General features: G+C 47.1%; 2 protein-coding genes across 4 annotated transcripts; one reads left to right on the top strand and one right to left on the bottom strand.

The window, feature by feature from the left end:
* On the top strand, positions 1-19,717 carry LOC118512820. The gene is made up of 7 exons (XM_036057795.1): positions 1-1,265; positions 15,058-15,580; positions 16,644-16,953; positions 17,099-17,226; positions 17,552-17,608; positions 17,722-17,828; positions 17,906-19,717. The coding sequence occupies exons 2-7, from the start codon at positions 15,104-15,106 to the stop codon at positions 19,353-19,355; spliced, it is 2,529 nt and encodes an 842-aa protein (XP_035913688.1). The 5' UTR covers positions 1-1,265; positions 15,058-15,103; the 3' UTR covers positions 19,356-19,717.
* On the bottom strand, positions 19,718-26,029 carry LOC118512819. 3 transcript variants are annotated; one of them, XM_036057792.1, is made up of 3 exons: positions 25,699-26,029; positions 25,501-25,596; positions 19,718-25,390 (listed from the first exon to the last, which is right to left on the bottom strand). In XM_036057792.1, exons 2-3 carry the CDS (start codon positions 25,543-25,545, stop codon positions 20,696-20,698), a joined length of 4,740 nt encoding a protein of 1,579 aa, XP_035913685.1. In that variant the 5' UTR covers positions 25,546-25,596; positions 25,699-26,029; the 3' UTR covers positions 19,718-20,695. The 3 variants fall into 3 exon arrangements, with proteins under 3 accessions (XP_035913685.1, XP_035913684.1, XP_035913687.1); XM_036057791.1 differs by having other exon boundaries at positions 25,460-26,029; XM_036057794.1 differs by lacking the exon at positions 25,501-25,596.

Genomic DNA, 26,029 nt, shown 5'->3' with positions numbered 1-26,029 from the left:
AAAAACCAACCCCGCGAGAGTGAAACAACAGAGCCTCCAAAGAGAGCAAGTGAATTTAAGTCACCTGTACCGCTGTGGTGAGAGAGCGAGAGAGAGAGCCAAAGAGCGGCGGGTAGACGGACACGGAAGGTGCGCACACTTGCACCGGGCGGCATGGCACATGGTTGGGCCTTCAAGAAAGCGCGACTGTTTAGTTGTTCGCCTGTTGTCAAGGATACCGGGTCGGGTTAGTCGAACGAACACGAATCACCAACCAACCATCGTTGCGGACGGTTGCCCCAGCAACGGAAAACTGCAAACAGATACTTGCCTCGGTGTTGTGTTGTGGCCCATGTTATCTACCGCGAACCCCCGTTTTGACCCACGAAAAATCCAATTCTACAGTGTGTGTGTGTGACTTCTCAGTGTATTTGTGACCATACTCCAGTTGATCCTTCGAGCATATGTGGGGTTGCTAGCTGAAAAGTGTGTGTGTGTGTATGTTGCTGTATGTGTTCCGCTCCTGGTGGGTGACTTAAACCCCTGGCATTAGGTTATGTAGTGTTGTCCCTGTTGGTTTCGTTCCCATCATTCTTCCCACCTTATCACGCACGCAAGGTCTCGCCCCCCAAATTGTGCGGGAAGGACCTTCGTCTCTAGGCAGTGTGCGAAGGGCGAGCGGATCATTCGAAGTGCGCTGGCAAGTGTTAAGATTTAGTAGGCATTTGGATTTAACAGTAACCGGGCGTGAGGAGTGTGCTACGACCGGGGAACGAGTGACCAGCGTGAGGGTTCTAGGTGCCCAAGACCCTGCGACTGGGTTTGATCCGCAGTCAAGCAATCAGTCGGTGACCGAAGGTCTACCAGAACCTACACGGACCAGTGCGTGTGCAGACCCGGTACGGCAAGGGTCACAGAACTGTGCTTCACCATACAAGCACCAAAAAAGAGACCACCATAAGACTGTGAAGTGTGATGCAGTCTGCACAAAATCGGCAAGCAGCGGTATTCGGAAGCAAATTCTGGCGAAATCAAAAGAAAACGAAAAGCGTGTGAATAAGAACGAGATCTTCCAGTTTCCTATCCTATCGTATCACGCAGTGAAGTACAAGTTAAAACGAGTAAAACGGGACTAGTAACGCTAGTTCACAGTGCACAGTGGCAGTACAGCAACAGTTCTAACAGTTTCGCGAATAACTTCCAAATAACCCGTAAGCGCAACAAAACGACCGGCAACTGATCCGGTGTCTACCGTTAAGCGAACGTCACGGTGATGTGATTAACTGGTAAGTTATTGAAAAAGTTGCCAAACGTTCGTAGAATCTCTGAACTAGAACTGATTGCTTCTTGTTGGTGGTTTTATTGCAATATTGCTTCTTGGTGGAGTTTTTTGTTCCTGGTTCAATCACTATAAAACTCAAAGTGAAGGGATCGCACAACAGCTCCTTCCAGCAGGTTCCTTCCTTTATTGAACCCAGTCTAGTTCCACCCGGACAAAACAAGACGCGTCGCAAGAGCAGGTTCGGTGGCGTTGATGAGCCATTCGACCGATTAAAGACGATCTGGGCTACCGGTTACAATTCGCTGACCACCGTAGTGCCCTGCCGGGTGCTGCCCGTCGAAAGTCTTCCAAATATAAAAAAAAACCTCGACCTCTAGACGACCACGGAGCGCCCGCACTTTAGTGCTAGTGTCCAGCGTCGGTCGTTCGCTTTTTTTTTTCGAAAGCCTAACCGTCCGGCATCATTGTTCCGCACCATGGTCACGGTTCACCGAAATCCGGGCCATATAAACTTATCCATCCATCCGGTCCAGTTCTCCGGGTTGGGGTTTCGGCCCCTTAGGGTGGTTCCGTGATTCACGCGCCTCACTCTCGCTATAGGCCTGGCGGTGCGTCCGATATGCCGTCACCGATACACTCCATTAAGCTAACGAGTCAATTTAAAAGTCCACAGCAGGTCGGACCACAGCTCATCATCAGCAGCAGCACCGACTCGGCGTTGGTGCGTTTGCGCTCGACAACTCGACGACGCATGACGTGACGCATCTTCAAACGACTGTCGAGCGCCACGTGAAGGAGGGGGGAATTGATATTTAAAAATTAAAAACAGTGCATCAGATCTCATCAATTTCTCATCGGCAACCACCCCGTTTTGGCCACCCCAGGTGGAGGGGCGGATCGCCTGTCAATCGCATGGGTAGAATAATCGGACAGCTTGACAGCCGTGAATTGATGGCTCCTTCCTTGACGCTCTTCACTTTCGATAGTATCTTTGCTGCCGTGCGCCGTGAACTTGAGAATATTTATTTGTCATAAATCGAAGCTAGCCCAATTTTTTTTTATTAAACTAAACATTATGGAATCGGATGTGGTGGAGGTTAAAGGTGGTTCCGGACGCCTCCGGAACCGGAACGCCTAAAAGTTCGCTTCGCTTTCGTCTGCGCGATCTACTGCGTTCCAGAACGGGTTTTGGCCACGGGTTTGATTGTCCAAATGTCACAAATCTTTCGCCATCGCCACCGGCCTTTTCTACGCAACTTCAGCACACCGTACGGCCATGTATAATCAACATTCGCTATTGCGCACCCCCGGCCGCCCGACACTTTGCGAACGATTACTCAACCGCCCAAATTACTCCAACGCAAATGCGCTTAAACTACATCTCGGCGGTGAAGACCTTTTGTTTTTTGTTCGGATCTTCATTAGGTGCGGTGTTCGCGTGCCACAACTGGCGGGAGTCTCTTTTTTTTGCGCCCATCTCTTGGTGCACCACACATTCACTCTTGACGCTCATGTACGCTGAGGGTACGATCGGTCTGGGTGTCTGGGCGAATGGGGGTTGCACTGACGGGCTGATCCATCCAGTTTGGCATCTGCAGCTGGCAATTTCCCAACTACTCACCCAAAATCGATCATCGGAGTGCACCGGGGTTTGATTGTTTTTTCTTTCCTCTTTGTTCTCTTCTGCTTGTCTGCCTGAGCTGGCCACCAGCCCACCAGCTGGCCCCCATGTCTAGCGAAAGCAAGCGAAACAGCACCGATGCAAATAATTTCTTGATTTCTTCATACCGAGTTGGCACCGATTTACATCTTCGCGCGTGTGTGTGTTTTTTTTCCATTTTTAATGCACACTTCTTCGGGGTGGCGTAATTGTCAATGTTTGATCAATCGAGTTGTCGAACTGCAGCTGCTGCAAGTTTGTTGTAGTGTCGAGATGCATTTGGTTGGGAAACAAATGGGCCATACTTATCTTTTAATCGACTGCCGGAAAACGGAAGCGCTCTTGACCGATGGCTGACTCCACGCCCACGGGTGGGTGTTTGATGGTGGAGACCGCCTTATGCGGAACTGGTACCATCAGTGCGGCTGATCAGTGCCAACGTCATCGGCGCGGGTTGCAAGAAAGTTAATTTCTCTTAATGCAGCGTCTTATCGCGATTTGGTTTCGTAAAAGCTTTATTCGACGGCTGACTGGTGTTTCATTTGTTGCGCGAGTTTTATCGGCACAGGGAAGTTTAATATTGAATAATATGAAGGCGTTTGTCGAGTACGTTTTTTTAATTGCTAGTAGTTAAGCTTTCTGGTCTTTTAAGCTTTCTTCTTTATTTTTAAGGATTGTTTATGATTTTTAGACTATATTTTACTTTACTGATTTGTATAACAATACCCTACACCATAAAAGGACAAGAAAAAACTATGAAAGTCGAAGTAGAAACAGATTATCGCGATATTGCCTACATTTCGGCGTTTATTTTTCCCTCTGATTCTATACACGGACTGTTTGTCTTGCATTATCTGATTCTAAACTTACCTTTAACTGTCTCTTATTCTTTTTACATCATTTGGTTTGCGTTTCTTAAAAAAACATTTATTTAATGTTGTATAATCTCCTTCAAACACCCAATAAACTGTTAACCGTAATCTTATATCTTGGTAAATGGATTGGACTGAAGTGTTGCCTACATTAAGGGGATGATTCTATTAATTCAATATCTGATTTATTTATGTTGCAGTACTTCTTTTCGATTAATTTTTTACTTCTACTTTCGTCTGTTTTATGTTTAATGTAGCAACAAATACTCTTATTATCTATTAAATTTTTCTCTTCCATTTTCATACCTTTCTGTCTCATTTTCTCGGTTGATAAAATAATTTAAAGAGAAAAATAAGACATAGTAGCATTATACCAGTTCTTACTCATTTATTTACTCAATCAACTCAATCAATCCGATGGAGGAAAACAGATAAAACAACCATCATCGGAAAAGAAACCCTTTCCCTAACCTAACACATCATCGATGACGCATTCAGCCCGCGCAAATACACGCCACTCGGTAGCTTGTCGTGCCTTGCAAACCGATTTTTCCAATTCAGCCCTCCGAATCGAATCGATCGCAGTATGGCTCCCGCATGCAGTCCGTTCTTTTTTGGAACCCAGGGCACACAAAACCCGCATGCAGAAACACCTGCCTGAAAACGAAACGAAACCGAGCCGACGGAGGACATTTCAAGGCTAGCCTTGAGTGTTCCAGCAGAGGAGCAACCAAACAAACCAAACAGAACGCGAACCCCTAACCGATAGACAGGTGCGAGGTTGTGGCTCCGTTCCCATTTCGAACCGCCCCGCAAAAACATATCGATTCATATTAAATCATCCTCGCGTCCTTCTTTGTCCCCTTTTCTCCCCCTACGCCATGAGCTGCTTTGCTCATCCTTGGCCGATTTCTGCTCCATTCATGACATTTGAATGTCGTACGGAAGGAACAAAACAAGAGCACGGGTTCCGCGTGGAAACCGCGCTCCGTAGTGAAAAGAAAAGCAGCGCCACTCCTTTCCGCGTTCCGTACCGCATCCATCTAACAGCCAAGAACCACCATTAACGTAATCAATAATTTTCCAACGGCCATTCACCTGGCTATCGGTGGTGGCCAACTTCTTGCTATACGTGGAAAGCCAAAGCACCACTTTCTCTCGTTCTCTCTCCCTCCCATTCGCGACACGTCTGTCGTCTTCAGCATCGTGGAGTTCGTCGTCTCTCGCCCCCGGGTGTTGATGGTCTCCTCGCGACCAGAACACGCCACTAGTCACCTTTTTCTAATCGTACCGTAAAACAACCGGACTCGGAACAGGCAAATGGTAGAGTCCTGCCGAGCCGCGCCCTAGTTTTCTTCAACTTCCCGATTTTTCCGTTTTCCCCTTTTTTTTTTTGCTTTCTCGCACCCCGACACGTCCCGTTGGACGACAAAGCACGGACATCGCCAACCCTACCTTCATGGACCTTCATTTATTTTTATGACACATTTCACCTTTTGCTGCTCGTCATTTTCTAACTCAACCGTGCCTCAACCGCACACCATTCCACGCACAGGTTTTCCACTCGCTCGTCGTTAGCGATAGTGATGGTGTTAATAATGACGAAGCTAGTTTCCTTTACAAGAGAGTGCGCGAGCACGTCCATTTCGTACAGCCAAAAAAGGCACGCGACTGTTATCTGCTTGAGCTGTACGCTATCGCCTTAAGAACATCGACTGGTAGTAATCAAGCGGCAGCGGGTATAAGCCCATGTGTTGACGTATATTAAAGCGACAAATTTACTATTTTATTCTTGTACTGCAAATACAAGCCTTGCGTTAGTTTCCAATTACCCACGCTAAAACATACCCAAAGCATAACCGTAACGAAGGGAAACGAATGGTTGTAATAGTTCATAATTCGTATAATAGCTATCACGCATCGTGCAGGACAAATGCATGCAAAAATCATAAACCTTGCCGCGCTGGTAAAAAAAACACGGGGCTTCTTTCCACGCTTTTCCACTGACGTCCTAGTATAACATAAATCCACCTGCGAACAACCGGCCCACCGGCCGACGGCGGTTGAACCGTGAACCGTCGTGTGCGTACTACCGTGACCAATTATGGACCTTGGCACTGGGAGAATTCACAGTGATCGTACCGTATCGTTCTGTGGATCTTTTCGTGCCATCGTTCAAATTTGGTGCTACCAGCGGCATCGTATGCGTCCAGTGATTGATATTTTAGTGTTTCCCAGAACAACACAAAGTGAAAGGGGGAAAATGTTCAACAAACCGTGCAAAGTTTATAATGGATAAAGCGAGCAAGAATCAAAGCGAGAATCGTGCTGCATTCTTAAATTAGATCAAGCCGTCGGGTTTGAGCTCATACAGTGATAATTTTAGAATGTTTATTTGTTTATAATGCAATGGTTAGATTTATTAGGATATTATTTCTAGCATGTTAACATTTATCGTTGATTGTCGTATTTTTGGTCGAAATAATAGAGCAGTAGCAACTGAACGCTAATTTGGTACAGTCAATCGAATTTAATAAAAATACTCGCATTAATAATATAAATGATTTGTTTTTAAAAGCTTTAAAAAGAATTATCACACAATTACAACATTAATAATTATAAAAAGAGTTAAAAATAGAATTTAAACACAGACATCTTTAAATGACTCTTAAGGCTCCTGTTGTTTCCAGACTACTTTCACGTCCTAATATTTACTATACTTCCTGTTTTAAATGATTTATCCATCTATAGCGTCCAGTTTATTTTGCTATGAAAGTGGTTTTTAGTGTGAATTGAACATAATTATTAGTTACCAATAAAGTGCATTAGCAAAGCCATTTCACAAACTGTTTACAAAAAAAATCCACAGCTGACAAGTTCTATTTCTGATCACTTGACTGAACTTAATGAGCTTTATAACAGGGGCCGCCGCGTAACATACTTCTAAGGCGTAACATACTTCTCCAGAAACTGTTCCCTATAATTTTTTAATTTTATAGTCTGATTTTTTGTTGAAAATCTGTGTTTTGTGTCCGCCGCTACTAATGCTTTGCCTTAGCAATCATCCTACGGGTAATGTTGGCACTAATAATGTATTTCAACTTGTAAGAGACATGTTTGGCCCCATAATGACGCCATAAAAAATGCAGAGGTAAAGGAAAAATTCCTTTAAACAATCACAAACTCAATACAAAAGCTTTAATATGATACTGAAACCAATTGCGAGCAGCATTAACCAAGCTGCAGCGAGTGATCTGTGTTCGGATTCTCTTTAGAGCTCTAATCTTAACAGTTGAATGCTTGGCACAAATTCCAACGATTTTAAACATAACTCAATTTATTGTTGAAATTTTTAAATTAGAACCTAAAACAGCAGCTCATCTATCCTTTTCCCTCGCACATTTCTTTCTGATTGAAAAGCAAATGTCTCTGATAATAATAAGCTCAATAGACAAACAAAACCAATCACTCTGTTCACACACCATTTGCAATGCAAATACCATTTTGTGGTATTTTCTTCACAACAATTTGCCCCATATATTCACGCTTTTTTGCCCGTAAGACTGGCCTGATGTGTGTTGATCCCCTGCCCAGCCTGACACAGGCACGGGTTTCGATATCAACCCATAATTATCACCACGAATTGTTGCACGCGCTCGCGCTGAGAAAGCAGATGGGCGCCCATGATGAGGGAGGCAATTTTCCATACCCAACCATCGCGGGACAAATAGTAAATGTAGCCGGGCGAATGGTTAACACCGTTGCAAAATCATATCAAATGGCACAAGAAATCAACACACACACACACACACATCTTCTGGCCCGGGAAAGTGGTTTCCCTCGAAACAATCGAGCGAGTTTTCTTGCCCTCCCCTTGCTCTGATGATGGGGCTCTGATGGGCGAAACAAATTCCAGACGACAACAAACAAGCTGTGCAACGCCTGAGATACGCACGCGCTGGGTTTGTTCCAGGAGTGACAAAACAATACACATTCCCTGACTACTGGAGGTTTACAGCTTATACCAGGTCGGTCTGTGGCAGCTGTCCCTCAAAAGGAGGATGGGAGGTGTGGGGGGATTAATGAAAGCAAAATAAAAATTAAAACAAAAAAAAGCGGTGAGCAGTAAGACCACCCGAAGCCCATCAAACCTCGCCAAGGGACAAATGGAAAACAATGGACGACAAATGCGTACAGCCCTGTCAACCCTGTCAACCCTGTGGAATGGGCACTGTGCGGTACAATGAGAATACGGAATCTCTAATGATAAGTTGGAAAAGCCACGAGTGCGCGAGTTGGTGATGGGTGCTGGGCGTGACCATACCACAGCAGTAAGGCAACGAAAGCAGATGATCACAAACTAATTTGTGATCTGATTACGCTGAGCAATGCGCACAGCCTCGTCTGGACGTTTGGGAAAACAATAGCTGCCGGCACACGATTACGTCCGTGCGCTCTTGGATGGTGAAACGGGCGATCGGTGAATCGTTGATTGGTAGAATTTCACTTCAACCAGCGATCCGCCTGGCCATCTGGCTTCTTTGGCCGGGTGCATTTACCGCGCGGTACAATGGCGTTTTTTTTTTCTCGTACACGAAATGCACTTACCTTACGAAGGTGTGAAGCGCGAAAGAGGTGCAACTGAAAGACTGAGCGTACGCACGCGTGCGCTACTACTGTCTGTCGATTATCTCGAACGATACGAGATCGGCAAGATTCTTTTCCCTTTCGTTTGCGTGTGGCGATAACGTGACATAACTCATCACACCTTTCACGCAGACACTCGTACACACGCACACACACACACGCCCGGCTTATTATCGATCTGTATGCCTTTTCCTGGGAAAAGGTGGTCGCTGCTAAAGATGCGTTAATTCGTTATTTTCACCCGCCCTGCTCGCACTTTCCGTAATGGCATCGAACACCATGTAACAATTTTGTGAAGCAAACAGACTCTCACACACACACACACAATCGAATTGGGGTTTTAATTTGTCTGTTTATCGAAATAAAACAAAAAAACAGCCACAGTTGCTTTCCTTTTTCTTCGATTTACCCATCTCTCAGAAGAAAAACCAGCATTCCGAGTAAAACCGAATCTGGGCGCCCCGAACAAAAAAAAAAGCGAAAACAATTCTCACGTTGAGGATAAAAAAGCAGTTCAATGGAATGGCTCACCATCATCAGTGGCCGTGTGGAGCAGAAAAAAAGGGCACCCCTTCTAATTAAGGGTTAACAGTTAAGGTGGTGAAGATGAAAGTGGATCGGTTGCGGACGATTTACGCAAACGATCTTCTTGCAAATGGAGCTGACTGGAGCTGGTTCGAGCTTTGAAAATTATGATTTGCCACCGTGTGCCCGGTAAGGGCAGATGGGTTGATTTGTTTTCCACCCAACCCCTTCCACCCCCTCCCTCTCTCTCTCTCTCTCTTCGGCCTGCCGACCTACAACGGTGACGATTTCTCAAGCGGCCCTTAATGACCATTAAAATCTGTCCAAAAGCGGGGGGGGGGCTGGGGATCCTCTTTGGTAATTTGGTCGAGTGGTGCATTTTTTTTCGGACTACTGCACTATAACCGCATGTAATTGGACGTGATATACGGGTGCCCTTTTTTGGAATGATGTGAAGCAAAACCCAAAGGGCTCCCGGCTTCGGTGTAATCAAATATTAGTTATTGCTACACGCCAACCGTGTACGATATAATTTGAATTCCATTAACATTCGCTTTGCATTGACTTGCTGCGGCTTAAAAAGAAGATGGTTAGTGGCTTTTTCGAAGGTAAAGAGAGGGAATGAAGCCTTGTTTTATTTTTCGGTTCGCGTCCCATCTCTTATGTTCACAATTACAAGTGACGCGATTATAAAATAATCCTTCCTTTTATGTGATTTATTGTGTAAAATGTTGCGAAACGTGCACGTTGCACGACTCTTTGACTTGTTCGCTGATTACAGGGCGGGTGTAGATTTAATGGTGGGTTTTATTTGATATTTTTATAAATTTTTATCACCTTCCGTACACGCCCAACATCGATCGCACCTATCCGTACGCCCTCAGTTGCGTCATACGCGTTGGTACAATCTGTATGTGTGCTGGTGGTTAATGGAGAGAAATTTTACCAAACAAAAATAAAACGGTTTATCGTGTAAAACCCATTTGTATGTAACAGTTTTATTAAGCATATCGTATTTAATCCAGGTTCATCGCTTGTTTCTCGATATACGCTCGTAGAAGTCTTTTGTATCAAATGCGAAGAAAAGTGCATTTCAAAGGTGAAGGTGAAAGGGTTAGGAAAATAAACTGTTTGACTCAAATTGTAATTCTAGTTGCGTTAAACTACTTTTTAAAACCTCGAAAACACGTTCAAACAAGGAAAAACACACTTTTTGATGAAAATTCCAACCCAAAAAAGCTTTAAAACCTTCACCGTAGCTTCCATGCTCCTACCCATCCATCATGTAACCGATTCCAATTATTAAATTACATTCTGTTTAACATCAGCTTTTCATTCTCCATCTCAATTGGCCCAGCACCATTGGAATGAGGGGGGGGCTCTAAACGGCTCATCCAAATAATTCCATCAAACAACCCAAACACGGCCCCCGTCTCATTAACAGATCAGACGCTGCGTTTGCTCGTTTGACGAATCGATTTCCGTACGCCCAATTCCAATACGAACGCACAACACTTACACAACAATCTGTTTCTTGGGGCAGCGTGTGGAAGCACGATCGCACTGGTGAGGTGAAATTGCATTCTCAGTCAGCGAGAGAAAACGCTCTGCCTGCCAGCCTTTGTCCAGCCTTAATGGTATGATGTGTACGATGAGGTTTAACACCTTCACCATTGTGGCTTTTGACTTTTTCGCTCCTCAATCACCACATCAAAGCTTCACGAATGTAATTTACTGGCGGGTTTTTCTTCCCTCCTACCTATTCCACTCCCAAAACTGGTGATTTATTTAGTACGAAACTGTGCATCATCATCGGTGCCGGTGCTTCAACACAAAAAGTAAAAATCGGACAGACAAACACCGAGAGCGATCGCGGTGTAAAACATCTGCTTTACGACTGTGTTGTTTGCGTCCGCGTGTGCAGCCCGATAAAATGAAACCCTTACCGATGCAACACGTCACTGTGATCGATCGTACACATTAAGCTTTTCCCTTTATTGGTGAGACGATTAATAGTGCCGATCGACCGCCGCCTGCGGGCTGCCGGGAAATGAAGGAAAACTATCACTTTAATCAGCTGTTTTTGCCTTTGTTCTCGTGTTATCTTTGTAATCTGGCGGGTACTGGACACACGCACACACACACACAGCTGAGGCGGCTGTCGTGTCCATCCAATGATTCAACGATCCAACCAGAGCGGAACATATGTTTTATTGCGGCCGGTGCTGCCATACCTTTCCGGCATCGGACCGGCGTGTTTGTGAGTGATGTGAGTCGTTTTTTTTTTTTTTTGTTTTTTCATGGCCACCCACCCACCAGCCCTACCACAATGTAAAGTGCGCTTAACTTTCCTTTCGCTTTGCAATGCAAAACGATCGGGAGTCGGCAGGATCTGGTACGAATGCTCACACCAGTAACGAGGCAATTATCTAATGGAAAATCTATTTTTCAGCATTTTACACTCTAACTGCATCTAAAAATTTGTGCCAAAAATCAAGCTTTAAGGCCGGAAAACCACCCTCCCCCCCCCCCCACCCAATGCGTCTGCACTTTATTACCGCGTCCCCTACGATCGGCTCTTCTTTCCCAAATCGTACCATCTTAATTCGCACTCGGGAAGATTAGCGAAGGAAGAAGAAGAAGAAGCAGAAGCAACAGCAACAACAAAAAACGCTCCATAATGGAAAGCAATCAGCTAACGCAAAATGTGCACGGTACGGAAGTGGAAGCCAAAGGGAAACTCATACCCTCATACACCCCGGCTCGTTGCTCATCGTTTTATGCTACACCCCCCCGATATTTGCCCGATGGTGTGTTTGCTTCGCCAATTGTTTGACTAATGGGTTTCTGTGTCAGCGGAAGTCAGCACGCAGGATTGCCGGCCCGATTAATCGCACTAAATGGAGTTACGAGAGTGCGTTAGCATCCAATTCCCGGTGGCAAAGTTGGAAACGCATTGGGAGAAGGTTTAGTCCAAAGGGCTTTTTTCAAACTGACTTGCTGTAACTGTTTCGATTTTGTTAACTGTAAGCAGCTGCAATTAAAGTGGTTTGATTGCCTGTTAAATAGTAAACTGAAGATTAAACTCAATCTTCCACTAAGGGGGTTAAAAGCATACGTCCTTTGAGCTGTCAAAAATCGGTTGGATGAAATTAAATGCACACAACAAAATATTCAATGATTGCATCTAAAGTTATGTGTTGCCAGCAAGAAACCGAGTGTGGCGTGTCAAAAACTATAAGCAGCCAGTCTAAACTAAAACGTAAAATCCGGTAAGAAAATAAAATTATAGAATAATAGAAAAAGTTATAAAATAATAAGTTGGAATCACAATGAATTTTCCTTTTTTTAATGCAATACTTTCTACTCATGGTATTAAAATGTGGTAAGAACCACTACACACACACACACGAAAGGTCCCCCTCGAATCACAAAGAATAAAGAACAAATTCGCAAACAAAGGAATGCTTTTGGCACATCACACAGAACGAAACAACCAGCGAACAAATCACTGTTTAAAAAAACCAAGAACACATATTCGCGTTTGACCGTACGCCGGCACTATGCTACACTGATTGCGTACATAAATTGCCTTTCCTGTGCTGGCTCACGCTCGTTTTCACCGTACCATGAAATAAAAATGATTTTGCAAATTGTCCAGAGCTTTGCAAACAAAAAATACTCACATATTCAGCAAACCAATACTATAAACGCGCTCCGGCTCTCAGAGAAAGGGCAGCCCACGATCGAGTGTCAACGATCGTTCCGGGTCAGAAGATTATGTAAATCACAAAAAAAAATTGTCAGCTTCAATTTCTGAAAAACCCCCCATACCAAAGCATAATTGAACAACATTTATTAGACAAACTTCCGGAAACAAAAAATGCGAAACCAATTTTTGCCACTTCCTTATCGCAGCCGGAGATGAAAATAGAGAGATAGAAAAGGAGCAACAACAACAACAAACAAAATCAAAGCGCTTATCAACCATTAGCGAAACGATGCGTACGGTCAAAATTAAAACAGTTGAGCAAAGCGGGGAAAAACATTCGCGAAAAACCATTAATCAACCGAATTAGCTAAACAAAGTGCTCGCGCATCCGATCCGTGCCTGAGCCAAAAAGAAAATGATAAACTGAGCCATCCACCGATCCAACCTTAATACGCCGGCTACATTTCCCGCTAATCGTCCTCTTAGTCAAAGCAACAACGAAGCGTTTTTTTTATCTTCATATCGTAGTGGGAAATCGGGAAAATCGGGGGGGGGGGGGTGAAAAACTTTCGCTCACCGATAAATCAAACGTTCGCACGGGCCGGGCTAGGCAGTGATGCAAATTTAGATGGGGCTTCATCTAAAGCTGATGCGTGTGGAGATTGCTTTTGGAGAAAGCATTTAAAGCCGGGAGACCTCTGTGATTAAATTGGAACACCCCTTTTCGACCGCACTTCATTATAATGCTCTGCTCCATAGATGCATCTAATGAGCGTGCATCTCTTTATGTGCGTATGATGATGATTTTAATCCAGTTCATCACTTTTGATGGGAAGTTTGCGTGTAGATTTATGATTGAGATGGACGTAGTCCTCAGGCTAGACTTTCCAGCTACTGGTAGAATTTCGTTCTAATGGAATAGTATTCGATATCTTCTTACGGACTTTTTACTGAAGGAAAAGAAGAGAATCTTAGAGCTCTGGCTGTGTGAATTGACTCTAAGATCCTTTTGTACGATCATCCTGGCAAGCTCATCATTTAGGATACTTGGTTTAATTGGACGAAGCTTCTGCAAGATGAGTTGTTCTGTCTTCCATCGAGGAACACATAAATCATATGCCAATTCTTATGAAGGATGTTGTAAGAAAGGTAAAGAAGAAGATCCTAGAGGTCTAATCGTTTGAATTGACACTGAGATGATCTCATTTCCTGAGCATGACTTGCTCAGCATATTGGACACTTGATTGGCTTAGCTGTTCTGTCTTTATTACCTGTGTGCTGAAATCGTGATCGTGCGATCTTGAAATATGCCAACGTTTTGAGGCAAAAGCCTACAAAAGTGTCATAACTTCCAAAACTCTAGGAGCTTCCTTCCAGGACTTTTCCCGCTCCTAGGTTCAATCAGCTTTTGCCACTTGTTTAATCTTGATTGCTACGGTAGCAGCGGTACCTCTCTCTCTCTCTATTTATCTAGGTTTTGCTCTATCTGATTGGTCATTTTTACAACTTACCTACTTACTTATTAGGTGCTGTTTGATCAATCTCTCTCTCTCTTCTTGGCCTCACGATCTCTTAGGCCTGGTAATGACTTCCATTTCTGGCTTACTAGAATAAACCACGTGGTTGGATAGTTAGTCCTCACTACAGTGGGACGGTCCAAATGGGATTTGAACCCCGGTCCTGCTATGTGAAGACCGACGCCGTTATCACCAGCCACTGCTCGATCTTTAACTCCTCTAAGTTCTGACGATCGACTCCTTGCACTACTTCGCCAACTTAATTGCTCAGCAACCCATGTTGACCTCTCCAAGTCTTGGTCAGCTTTCTTCGTATATTGTTTATCTGTTAAGAGGCGCATCAGGTCTCAGAGATTCAAAGCCCCTATTAAAATAACGACTAAAAACTCTTCACTTTATCCCAGGACCCAGGAAAACGTGCTTTTCTTCACTCAGTTTTAGGGTTCAGGTTTCATATCGTTTAAGGAACCCTTTTACAGCAAATGAGAACTCCTTATAATTATAGGAATTTTTGAGCAAACTTCATAACAGACAACGTAAGCGATCGATCACAAATATCGGTAATATTTTCAAATTGGATTTTCCTGAAAAAAAAAAACTCCTAACGGAAGTACAATTTGTTGGCGACTATCATTTGACAACCCGTTTACTAAGTAAAACCCTCCCGACTTAAAACACTTCAATCTTAAATCATTCTTGGAAGCCAACGCTTAAACCCACCCATTCAGTGCAATCTTCTACGAAAAACGCACACAAACTGCTCGCTGAGTGATTACGAAACGAACAAATTACCCGACCACGGTTTATTGATCAAATATTCACCAGCCCCTACCGCTTTTCTCACCCTTTCTTTCGCCGAACAGTGAGGACGGTGTGCGAGCAACTGTGCAGCGCCAAACGAAACGTACCATGGCACCCCAAAACTCGACCCTGATTCACAACGATTCGACCGGGTCCGCTACCGTGCCGAACTCGGCCGAGGAGCTGAGCAGCTTCAGCCCGATCCTGCCGCCAAGGAATCATCACCATCATCACCACCACCATCACCATCATCACCACCGGTCCCACCAGCGGCACAGCCAACCCCCATCAACCCGGGACGCTACCAGCACCCTTGACGGAAGGACGACGGGCGATGAGACCACCAACAGCACCACGAACTTGGAGGAAGTTGCCGTAGCCACAACCACCACCAACCATCAACGCCAATCGACATCGTCCGGTAACGTTGCATCCACGTCCCGGGGTGGCAGTTTCCGCGGGACGGACCGGGAGTTGCAATCGCTGCCGGCCGGTGGTGGTTGGTCGTCGGGTTGCGGTGAGACGATACCGGAACCGGCACCGAAAACGTGTGGCACCGGCCGGGGTACTGTGAAGCGTGAGCTGGTGAGTTTTGCCCCAAGTTTGCGTGATTCGAATTGTTCCCCTATAAACCTATGAGTCTATAATTTATCCTCACTTCCTACTCCTACTTCGCCTTGAACGCCTTCCTCCTGCGCTCCTTGGACGTAGTTCCAATATTGGAACCTATTGGATGCGTTTGTACCTTTGCTATTATGCAGGTATACAGGGAGGTCCTTTGCGCAAGGTCTGTCTGTGTGTGTGTGGCATTTGGGTGAAAGTAAAAGGGCAGTTTGATTGAACAAGGAGTGTAAAGCAAAAAAAAAGGGGTAAACTATTCTGGGAAGCACTCACACACACACACACACACACACACACACACACACACACACAAATACCTTGTTTGATCAATACAAACCAATAAAAGAACCAATTCTGGCTCAAGAATATGAGGCTGATCAGATCTGTAGGGGTGGATAAGAGTGTAGAGCCAAACTATTGGGCAAGGTTTCCATTGGAGATGCTATGGATAGGCGGCATGGATAAAGAAAATCTAAACTTTTGTGGTTTTTTTACATTATTCAAATGCGGAATAGAATTGAGATAGAAAGGTTTTGGTGAAGCAAATTTACATACAATCTGATTAGTTGTAGCTTGCAGCTATTACTTATTCCTGTATTAATCTTTATAATATAAATCTGCAGAGTTTCTCGGAGGGTTTAAACCACCTACAAATATGAGATTAAATTTGGGGAGCAATTTTAAGGAGTTGAATTGCATATAGGATGAGTAGGATTAAACGATGCTTGAGTGATTCGTCAGACATATGAATATATCTAGGCTGTGTCTAGGCTGTCAATAGATTGCAAATATACAGTAAAAGTCGGCCTATAAATTACGTGTCAAGACCTTGGCGAAGACAGCTCATAGGGGAAGTTTAGAGATCGCGATTCTGTTCAATAGTTCTGGAGTATGTATCTTTCAACCTATAATAAGCGATCCAACATTCCCCAAACCCTTAATTACCTTTATGATACCTAATTTAAAACCACTTCAACACCAATAAAATTCAAATGGCATCAATACTAACTCCCTGGTTTTCGCACAGCTAAAATCAATCCCATACCATAGCCACACGCACGAGCCCAAACCGTACGCCGAAAGTCTCGAAACGGACAGCAACGGAACGGACGATACGGACGATGCATACGACGGGACGCCCGAACCGCCGGCAGCGGAACCACCAACCGGACCGTCCACCGAACCGGATCCCACCGCCGCCGCCGACATTGAAATACCGATCTGGATCCGGGGCGAGGCACGGTTCGTATCCGGCATCAACGGTACGACCACGTGCAGCAACATTATCCGGGCGCTGATCGACGACGAAATCCAGAACGGAAACTATGGCCCAGAAGGTAAAGTTGTTTGTCTCGAAAAAAAAAACGCGATTCATTATAATTTTAATTACACCATTTTTTCTTTCCTCTCTCTCTCTCTCGCTCTCTCTCTCTCTCTTTCGTTCTTCTCGTTGGCGCACCGTTATCCCCGGCAATTGCGCAGATGTCGCAGTGTCGCGTGACGTGAGCGATTACGTGATAATAGAACGATGGCGTGAGGTCGAACAGGTCCTGACTGGCGACACACGCATCCTTTCCATCTGGAATGCGTGGGGCGACGCCAAGAACGAGGTAAGCCGGTCGGGTTTTAATGTCCCGGGCCATGTAAACGTAATGGCTACCACTGCGGGCATTATTATTGCTACTGGCGCCATTCGGACTTCTTGGAGTGAGCGTGCAAGAGCCTCAAATTATGAGCCGAAAAAAAAGAATGGTTCGGAAGCAAGCTTTCTTGCTGCGAGCTGTAAGCAAATTGTCCGCAGTGTCGCATCAAGGCGGTCGCTAGCTCATTAAGAATTCAGAAAATCTCATCCTCCAATCGTACTTTGCGCTACTGTACGCTATACATCTTTGCCTTCTTTTTCTTCGCTTTCTTCCATCTGCCGGGGCCTTATAGGTGCAGTTTCGCTTGAAAATAAATAAAACGAACCTGGAAAAGGGCGCCGGCGTCAAGGTAAGTGGGGCTGCTACTGCAAAGCTATATCGTGACAGCTCACTCACTCACCAGCACGATCGATCGCTTTGCTGGACATTAATTATTAATCCGGCCTTTTCTTCCCCTTGCAGGAAAATAAATCGAAAAAGCAGAAGGAAAAGATCGGACTCATCAATCGCATGATGCGCAAGGTGCTGAAGCAAGGCGAAGCCATCCAGAATCATCTTTCGCAGATCAGGTAACACCCCGTTTTTGCCGGGCCGGGTTTCCTTCACAGCATTCTTACACCCCGCCCCTTTTTATGTGCCTCCACAGTCAAAAGTCCACGGAGAAGCGGCAGCAGGAAAAGTTTCGCAAGTACGTGCGCAAAAACTGTGGCAAACATCTGATCATGGAGAACTTTCTGCACGACGCAGCCACCAACAATCTGTCCGACGTTTCGGTCGACGGTGAACCACTGGTAGCGGTCGGGCACGATCGTGATGCGAAGGATGCCAAAGTGCGGCGCAGTACATTCCCGGGCAAGCTGCTGTTTAGCGCTCGCAAAACCACGTCCGCCGGCACTAAGCGTCCCGAGGATAGGGTGGGCCGTGTCGTGAGGAACGTGCTGTTCGAATCATCCGATCAGTTGGCTGATGGGGCGAAAGCGAACGAGGACGAACTGTTGCTGGTGATTGACCACACGTCGGACAGTGATAGTGGGATCTTCACCAACAATCATGCCCACAGCCGGCAGCCAGACTCACTGCCGAAACGGCCCAACTTTGGATCGATGGTAGAGATCGACCGGTACACCAAGGATGGCGATGAGCTGGACGAGTTCGGCCCGAATGACGATCCCGCTGCCAAACGGCAGCAGAAGTATCACCGGTCCAAGCGTCGTTACGATTCCCTGCGCTGTCATCATCAGAACAGAAGGCGCGAGCTTCTCGAGTACGCCCTGTCGGAGGACGATGGTGTGGCGTCCTCTAGCGGTGGCAGGCGATCGGCCGATCGTGACCAGGAGCTGGTGGAGCTGGTACGCGACAACGATGACGACGACGACGACCAGCAAGCGAACGATAATGCGTCGGAGCGTGAGGAAGACTTTACCCCACCGGTCGATGACTTCGAGTCGGATCTGGAGCAGTGCGAGCTGGGCCGGGGCACCTTCAACCGTACCTCGTTCCGGTTCGACCTAATAAGGCAAGAGATCGCGACCAAGATGGCGGAGATGCAGCAGCTGCTCGAGCAGGAGGAAGAGTTGCTGCGCCGTCTCAAGCTGAAGAGTGCCAAATTTCACGCAGAAAATCAAATCTACCGTTCTCACATCGGGCTCGACTTTCACGTCGAGCGGCTGCAGCAGTCGATCGATCGGTGCGCGAAGGAGATTATCGAGATCGAGCAGCAGCTGCTGGAAACCAAGATGGAGATCGAGGAAAAGTCACCGCTGATCGATAACTTACGATCGTTGCTCGAAGCGCAGGAAGCTGGCCTATCGGCCTACCGGCGGCCGGCAAAAGCATCAAACGAACGACCACCGCAAGAACAGCGGTACGGTATGACGACCACCTACATGCGGCCCGGTTCGGCCAATGAACCGGAAGCGCTTAATGCGGACACGAGCTTTACCGTTGCCCCGCCAGCGGCAGCATCACGCACCAGCCTCCAGGCGTCGGGCCGGCAGCGCAAATCGTCCAACCCGACCGTACAAGCGAACGAGTCGGTCGAGTTTGTGGACAATATTTACGAATTTTGTGATAATAATCAAAGTTTTGTCGTTTGAAACCACCGGGAACCCCAAAAACGGTCGAAACATGCGCCAACTGTTTACCTAGGTTTAGCACACGTAGTACGTAGTAGGTTAGGAGTTGGACTAGGAAGTTCGCCCGTTTGTTAATGTTCCCACCCGCCGGGGCAAGCCAGGAAGGCTGCGAGATGTTAGGGAAACGCTTCAACAAGGAACACGCTTAGGTGTACACGTGACCCTTATTTAAACAACAACGAATGTTACAGTTATATTTTTATCTGTTATATACGAATGCCCGTAACCTGATTCCGTCCCTCGAGAGATAAAAGCGGTACGTTATATTTAAATAAATATTTACCCGTGCGACAGTAACCCGAACTAGGTGCTGGGATATCTAATTAGAGTTTTCAACATTTTTTTATTATCAAGATTTAAAAGCCTGCGCTCCTTATCCTATGTGTCGTATGTATAATAGTAGACTACCGTGTATTAAAGGCCACTGTTGGAATTTACGTTCATTTCAATATCACTTAGCTCCTAATTGGGGCGGTTCGGTTGCCGATTCGTCAACGGCGCCGGTCTTCACACGGCAGGGCCGGGGTTCAACTGCCATCCAGACCGCTTCCCAATACGTAGGGCTGACTACTTTTCTACGGGTAAAATTAAGTCACAGAAAGCCAGAAATGGCAGGTCGAGACCTCTCGAGGTTGTAGTGCCAAGGAAGAAGAAGAAGCTCCTAATTATTCACTACCGATGGTTATGGTTGCTTATAATATCTACAAATAACCGGAAGCGGCAATGACGTCGGTCTTCATGCGGCAGGGCTACCGGGGTTCAAATCCCATCTGAACCGTGCCCCTGTAGTGTGAGGACTAACTATCTAAGTACGTGGTATCATTAAGTCTTATAAACCGTGAAGCGGTCTGGATGGGTTTTGCACCTCGGTCCAGCCGTATGAATACCGGAACCGTTTTCGCCTCTGCCACCTGAACGCCTTAAGTCTTCTTACTACTGTCTAATACGCTTCAACGGCCGTCATCTGGTCATCTGGCCTGGCCTGGGTCGTCCGCTCTTAAGTGCTCTCGGTGCTGGCTTTTGATCCCAGATGGATGAAGTTTTGGACGGCTTCAAAGAGTTGGCAAGGACACTCTGGTGGTGTCATCATCGCTAATCTTCCATCCGAGGTTTAGTACCTACGGCTCGATTTTTTGGGAAGGCTCTGCTGCTTAGAAGAGCCCCAAACCAATCATGTTCATGTCGCATCTGTGTATCACATCTGCGTATTCTACCTCCAAGTCACGGAATCCGTTGCCTTCCTCTCTATCCTCTCTGTTAAGCTACTTAACAAAGCGTTTTGTTCAACTACCGTTTGCGTTTTAAAGGCGCTTCAGTATATCAACCGCTTCCCGATGGTCACAAGCCATGGCCAGGTCTAGCAAAGTAGCCCTGCCCGGTTCAACAGTTACCTCGCCCAGCAAACATCCGCCTTCGTTGCGCAAACTTTTGTCTCGACACTGTTTCATCAGATAGCAAGTAATCGCTGGATCATCAGAGCAAGCTATTGCTTCCGATATGGCTGAAGCGTTGAAGGCATCCGTCAGCAAAGGGTTTGCACCATTTTCCACCAGCAGCCTAATCGTGTTCAGATTGCAGCTGTATTTGATGGCTTTGTACAGGATGGTCCTTCCCTGCGGTAGCCTGGCATTCACCATGCTCGTTAGATCGATCTTACTCTCTGGAGGATGGAGATCGTAAGCACAACACCATTCGTCGATTCGAAAGATATGCAAGGTGTGGGAATCTGACGGTAGCGTTGCATACACTGCGCGGCTAATGCCAAATGCTTCATCCGTGATAGTCCGTAAGCTGCGCAAGATGTCAGTTAAATCGCTTATCTGTAGCTGTGTTGTTTGCTGGCTCGCAGGGTTCCCTTGCGTGGCACCAAGGACAGCGCACCTGACAACAGACGTACCGCAGTACAGCGGTAAGTCCTGCCACCGCCAATGCGCGTCCGAAGCATCATGCAGTTCTGCTACCTTGCTCATGATAGCATTACAACCGTCCGTTATCGTGTCCTCACACTCGCCGCTGCCATACCGAACAATCTTTCCGCCATTTCCGATAGCTATGTCACACAGTACCGAACCATCGCCGTCCAGCGTTCGCACATCGCGAGCTGCCTGCAACACTCTGCCCACCATCTCAGCCGGTTTGTCCGCCTCCACCGCACAGCTTAGGGTGGTCTCGCTCGCATAAAGTTTCTCCAGCAATGCGATCACTTTCCAGCGGGACAGCACCGTCATCAGCAGCTCACAGTGAGCGGTGGCCACAGGTGGGCGGTTCGGAGGCGCATTTGCAAGCTCACGCCACACGTTCTCCCAAAGTGGATGCCTTGTTCCAGTACCCACAGCTGCATGCAACACGGTGGGATCATCAAGATAGCCGAAACCCAACGATCGAATCGCATCGATCATTTCACCCGACAGTGTGTCGTAATCGGACGCTACAGCAAATGGATTATTAACCGCTTTACTGTAGAACTCGGCCGGATCCAGCCGTTTAATACACCGGATTAGATCAACCCTACCGTGCTGGACGAGTAGGAGCAGCACATTGGACTCCTGCTCATGCGAATCGTGGTACACAACATCGGCCCTGCCCGCATCCTGCTCCAACAACAATCGCACACAGTCCCATCGTTGCTTTACGGCTGCGATGTGAAGCAGCTGGGATAGGAACGCATCATCATCCTGAACGGGATAATGCTCGAGCAATGTTTCCAACATCGTAACGTTACCAAAGTAAACAGCTGCACTGTAACACTCCTTACACTGTCCACGATCAAGAAAGAAGGTCACCACCTGATCGTTGCCCACCGCTACGGCCGCATTCAGCAAATCGTCCAAGTGGTTATCATCCTCAAGCACGGCTTTAGCAGCGGGGTGGTTCAACAACTCCGACCACTGTACGACGATCGCAAGCTCAACCGTCCTCGGTAGCAAACGGCAGCACGAAAGCTTCGAGAGCAACACATCTCGGCACTCGATCATGTCGCGCAACATTGCATGTTGCAGAAGGTCGTTCAGCACGCTGACGGTCCGGTCTGTCGGTGTTGTAAACAACCGGTCGAGGCGCTTTAGCACTTCCAGCGCGATCGGTTCGTTGCCGTAGTCGAACAGCACCTTCAGCACGCAGAGCCATCCGTTCTTTCGCATTAAAGCCTCCGCGTACTCCAGCGGCAGGTACGGCCAGGCCAAAAATTCTTCCCGCAACTCGTGCTCTGCACAAAGCTTACTGTACGCTGCCTCAAAGTCACGGCGTACCAACGCACTTGCCATTTGTTGGCTATTATAACTCCGCTGGAAGTCGGTTTTAAAATATCGGTTCAACAGCGCTACCACCGTTGGATGGGGCGCTTGGCTGGACCGTACGACCAATTCTGCCAAGTCGGAGAGTCGTGAACCGTGGTGGTAATATTTGCCCGTAATATCTGCCCCTTCGTTCAGCTTCGCCTGAATCACATCCACATCGCCCGACTGGAATGCGGTGCGAAGTTCATGCTGGCGATCAATCCACAGCATCGCGTCCCCAACCGAGGGCAGCTTTATCGAAGGCACCGGGGGCCGATCCGCGAACAGCTCGACCGGCGTATGCGCAAACACGAACGCGTTGATCACACACTTTTCTACGCCACTGTTCGTCAGCAGATCGTACGACAGCCGGTCGTGGGCCAGATAGTTCCGGTAGCTTTTACCCTGTATCAGGGGCAGCGAATGTTTTAGGGCAGGAAAATTGTCACCAAAATACTTGACCGCGAGCAACATTTCGCACAGCTCCGCCTGGATGTACTCCATGGCTGAGATGGCGTGCGATGGAATGGTTAGCAAGCTGCGAGCCAGCTCATCCTCCGTGCGTATGCCGCACTGCTCGAGCAGCGTGCGCAATCGCGCACATCGATCGTCAAACAGTGTCTGCAAGTGCGTCTCGTCCGCTTTTTGCAGCTGATCCACCAGCGCACCGTTCAACGGTATTTTACGTGCCTGGCAAAAGCCTTTCAACGCGCTCCACTTGGTCTTCACCAGCAAAATGTCTCTATAGTAAGGAGCTAGCTTCTGGTTCAGCGCTTCCCATCCCGGCTCGTCCAACGATCGCTCATCGATGCCCAAACGCTTGACGAGCTGTGCTGTCTGCAGCTTATAGTCGTACCGATCGACCACCGTCAGGGCTCGCTGTAACTTCCCGAGACTTGTTGTGGCGGCGACCGGATTAAGCTGTAGTAGCGGGTAACACTTGCGGGCAATGTGTGACAGCTCCGAGACATTGGCATCCCACGTGTTGCAGATCCGGTCGAGTGTGTCCCTTGGGTCGTATGCATTCAGCTTCCACGAAAGTAGCTTTTTAATGGTGGAAAGATTGCCACTGGCGAAACACGTGCTGCGTACACTTTCGTAAGCGAACCGCTTTTCGATCGCAACCATCTCTTGGAGGTCTTGTAAGATGGAACACTGTAGTTCAAACGAACGCTCGATATCAGCAAATGTGGATTCCATCCGTCCGATCGGTGTAGTACGCAAATGGTCCATAAGCAGGGCGGCTTGCTGGTAGTGGTTCTCCACGTCCTCGTACCAATCGTTCTCAACCTCACGCAAAACATCACTCTCGCCGACATAGATCAGTAAGGCACGGAGCGAGTCCAGTGTTGCGCACTGGTACAGCTTGCGGTAGAACGAATGCCTGATATTGGCCGCGACAGCAGCTAGCATTAGCTCCAGCATAATCCCAATAACCTGCATCTGTTGGGGCAAACGGCGCAACAGCTTCAGTTCCTGCTCATCGTCCACCCGCAGCCTGCTCAGCGACAGCTCGTGCATATAAGTGTTCCTGTGCCATATACTGCCCTGCTTGAACTGAACCATAAACATACGCTGCAGTGCCGCATCCACGCGCAGATCGGGCATGTTGGGTGTGTTTTTCGTCTGGTTAATCGCTTCTCCGATCGCGGTCAGTGAACACTTGGTGCAGGCCAAAAACTGCACCCTGTTGGATGGGTCCGCATGGACCACGATCGACACGTGGTGGTGTATTTTTACCAGCGAATAGAACTGCTTCATTACGGTGTAGCAGCTTCGGATCGCTTCCAGGGCCTGCGTCGATGAGCGTGCGTCAAAATGGAACGTCTCTTCTGCGACGATGATCGCCACGATCGCTTCTGGCGGAGTTTGCTTTCTACTTTCGGCCACCATTCGATTGCACACGTTCTGCGGATGAGCCACGCACGGTAGGGTGCTTTTTATCTTGCCGATCGCTTCAGCTTGCCTATGCGGTGCGGTCAATTCATTCGCGGTCGATTCGTAGAATGGTTTATCAACTTTCTTAAACAACTTTACCATTTCTTCAGCATCATCGCGTGAACCTTGCGCGTTGCTAAACTTCTCCTGATAGTACGCTTTGTTTTTGATGTTCGAAGTTTTCAGCTTCTCCAGCATCTGCTCGATCAGTAGACGACAGTCTACGGTCGTTTGCAGGTTCGTCACGATCGTCCTCAGCACCGGTTCGATTTGTTCGAGTTGCTCCTGTACGTGTTTCAACTCCGGTACGAGCGCTTCCAAACAGCCGATCACAAACCGCTTGCATATCATTAAGCGATAGAAGCGATAGTTGGAAGGCAACACATGGATATTCACAAAAATGGCTAAACAAAACACGGTTTCCCATATCGGCAGATGGGCTAGAAATGTTTGAAACTGTACAAAATATAGATGATGGTGAATGGTACGCACACGGTACAGAAACCGGTCGTCTACGTCATCGTTCGTGTCGTACCCGTACCGCACTATATCGTCCCAGCATTCGCGTATACCCTCGATGTGACTCTTCCAACCACCCGTGGAAGCTTCAGTGCGGGGCCAATCGCCCGTCAGCTTGCGGTAACCAAAGTTTGCCAGCTTCTGCTTCACGTACACATCCAGCTCGATCGAAAGTGCCTCATTTCTGACACTCAACGCAACGATTGCGCTAGCCATGTTCTGGAACATTACCGTTTCCTCCAGGCCTGCGGACGACAGGTATGCCTTAAACAGAACGAGAGAGTTTAGTTTCAACACCCTGTAGCACGCCGTTGCTGGATCAACATTTTTCACCACAAAAGCTAAGATTTTTTTAATGCACTGTTCCTCGTTACCACAACTGTCGGCCAAATTAGCCAGCGCTGCACGTTCTGTAGCATCGATCGTGTCGTAATCGTGTGCTTCACTATCCAACAAACGCTCCATCTCACAAAGAGGGCCTTGAATATCTGCTTCCTGCTCCAGCATGGATTCTAACCCCGTTTTGGTTAGCTGGTCAATCAAGCTAGGTTCTTGATCTTCAATGCTGTCACCGGTTCTGGAGGTCGGATAGTTCCGACCCGCCTCACTGTCCACCATTGCACCGCGTATAGCTACTATAGTGAACGAGGTCCGCACTGGATGACTTGAAACGCACAAACTAACATCGGGCTCAGCACACGCACTGGTTGGATTGAATTGGCTTTGAATCATCCAATTTAAATCTTCTCGTTATCGGTTTCAGCATGCACAACTACTAACAAAGCTCCGGAGGCGCATACGGTGTGCGCATACGGAAGGGCAAATGATAAGAATATTGTTTCCAAGTAAACGGGTAAGAAGTATGCGTCGAATCAGATTGTCTCGCCCTTGTGCGACCGATAT

The sequence above is a fragment of the Anopheles stephensi genome, chromosome 3 (assembly GCF_013141755.1).
Source record: "Anopheles stephensi strain Indian chromosome 3, UCI_ANSTEP_V1.0, whole genome shotgun sequence".
NCBI classification, from domain to species: domain Eukaryota; kingdom Metazoa; phylum Arthropoda; class Insecta; order Diptera; family Culicidae; genus Anopheles; species Anopheles stephensi.
The sequence above is the reverse complement of the archived record's forward strand: the minus strand, read 5'-3'. Positions and strand labels throughout refer to the sequence as shown.

What these genes read in the sequence shown, in the direction of transcription:
- LOC118512820 (XM_036057795.1), top strand. Translation starts at nt 15,104, where the DNA reads ATGGCACCCCAAAACTCGACCCTGATTCACAACGATTCGACCGGGTCC. An exon ending in GTACTGTGAAGCGTGAGCTG is followed by an intron (nt 15,581 to 16,643) that starts GTGAGTTTTGCC and finishes GTTTTCGCACAG; the next exon opens with CTAAAATCAATCCCATACCA. An exon ending in GGGGCGACGCCAAGAACGAG is followed by an intron (nt 17,227 to 17,551) that starts GTAAGCCGGTCG and finishes GGGGCCTTATAG; the next exon opens with GTGCAGTTTCGCTTGAAAAT.
- LOC118512819 (XM_036057791.1), bottom strand. Translation starts at nt 25,858, where the DNA reads ATGATTCAAAGCCAATTCAATCCAACCAGTGCGTGTGCTGAGCCCGAT. An exon ending in AAAAAATCTTAGCTTTTGTG is followed by an intron (nt 25,391 to 25,459) that starts GTGAAAAATGTT and finishes GTTCTGTTTAAG; the next exon opens with GCATACCTGTCGTCCGCAGG.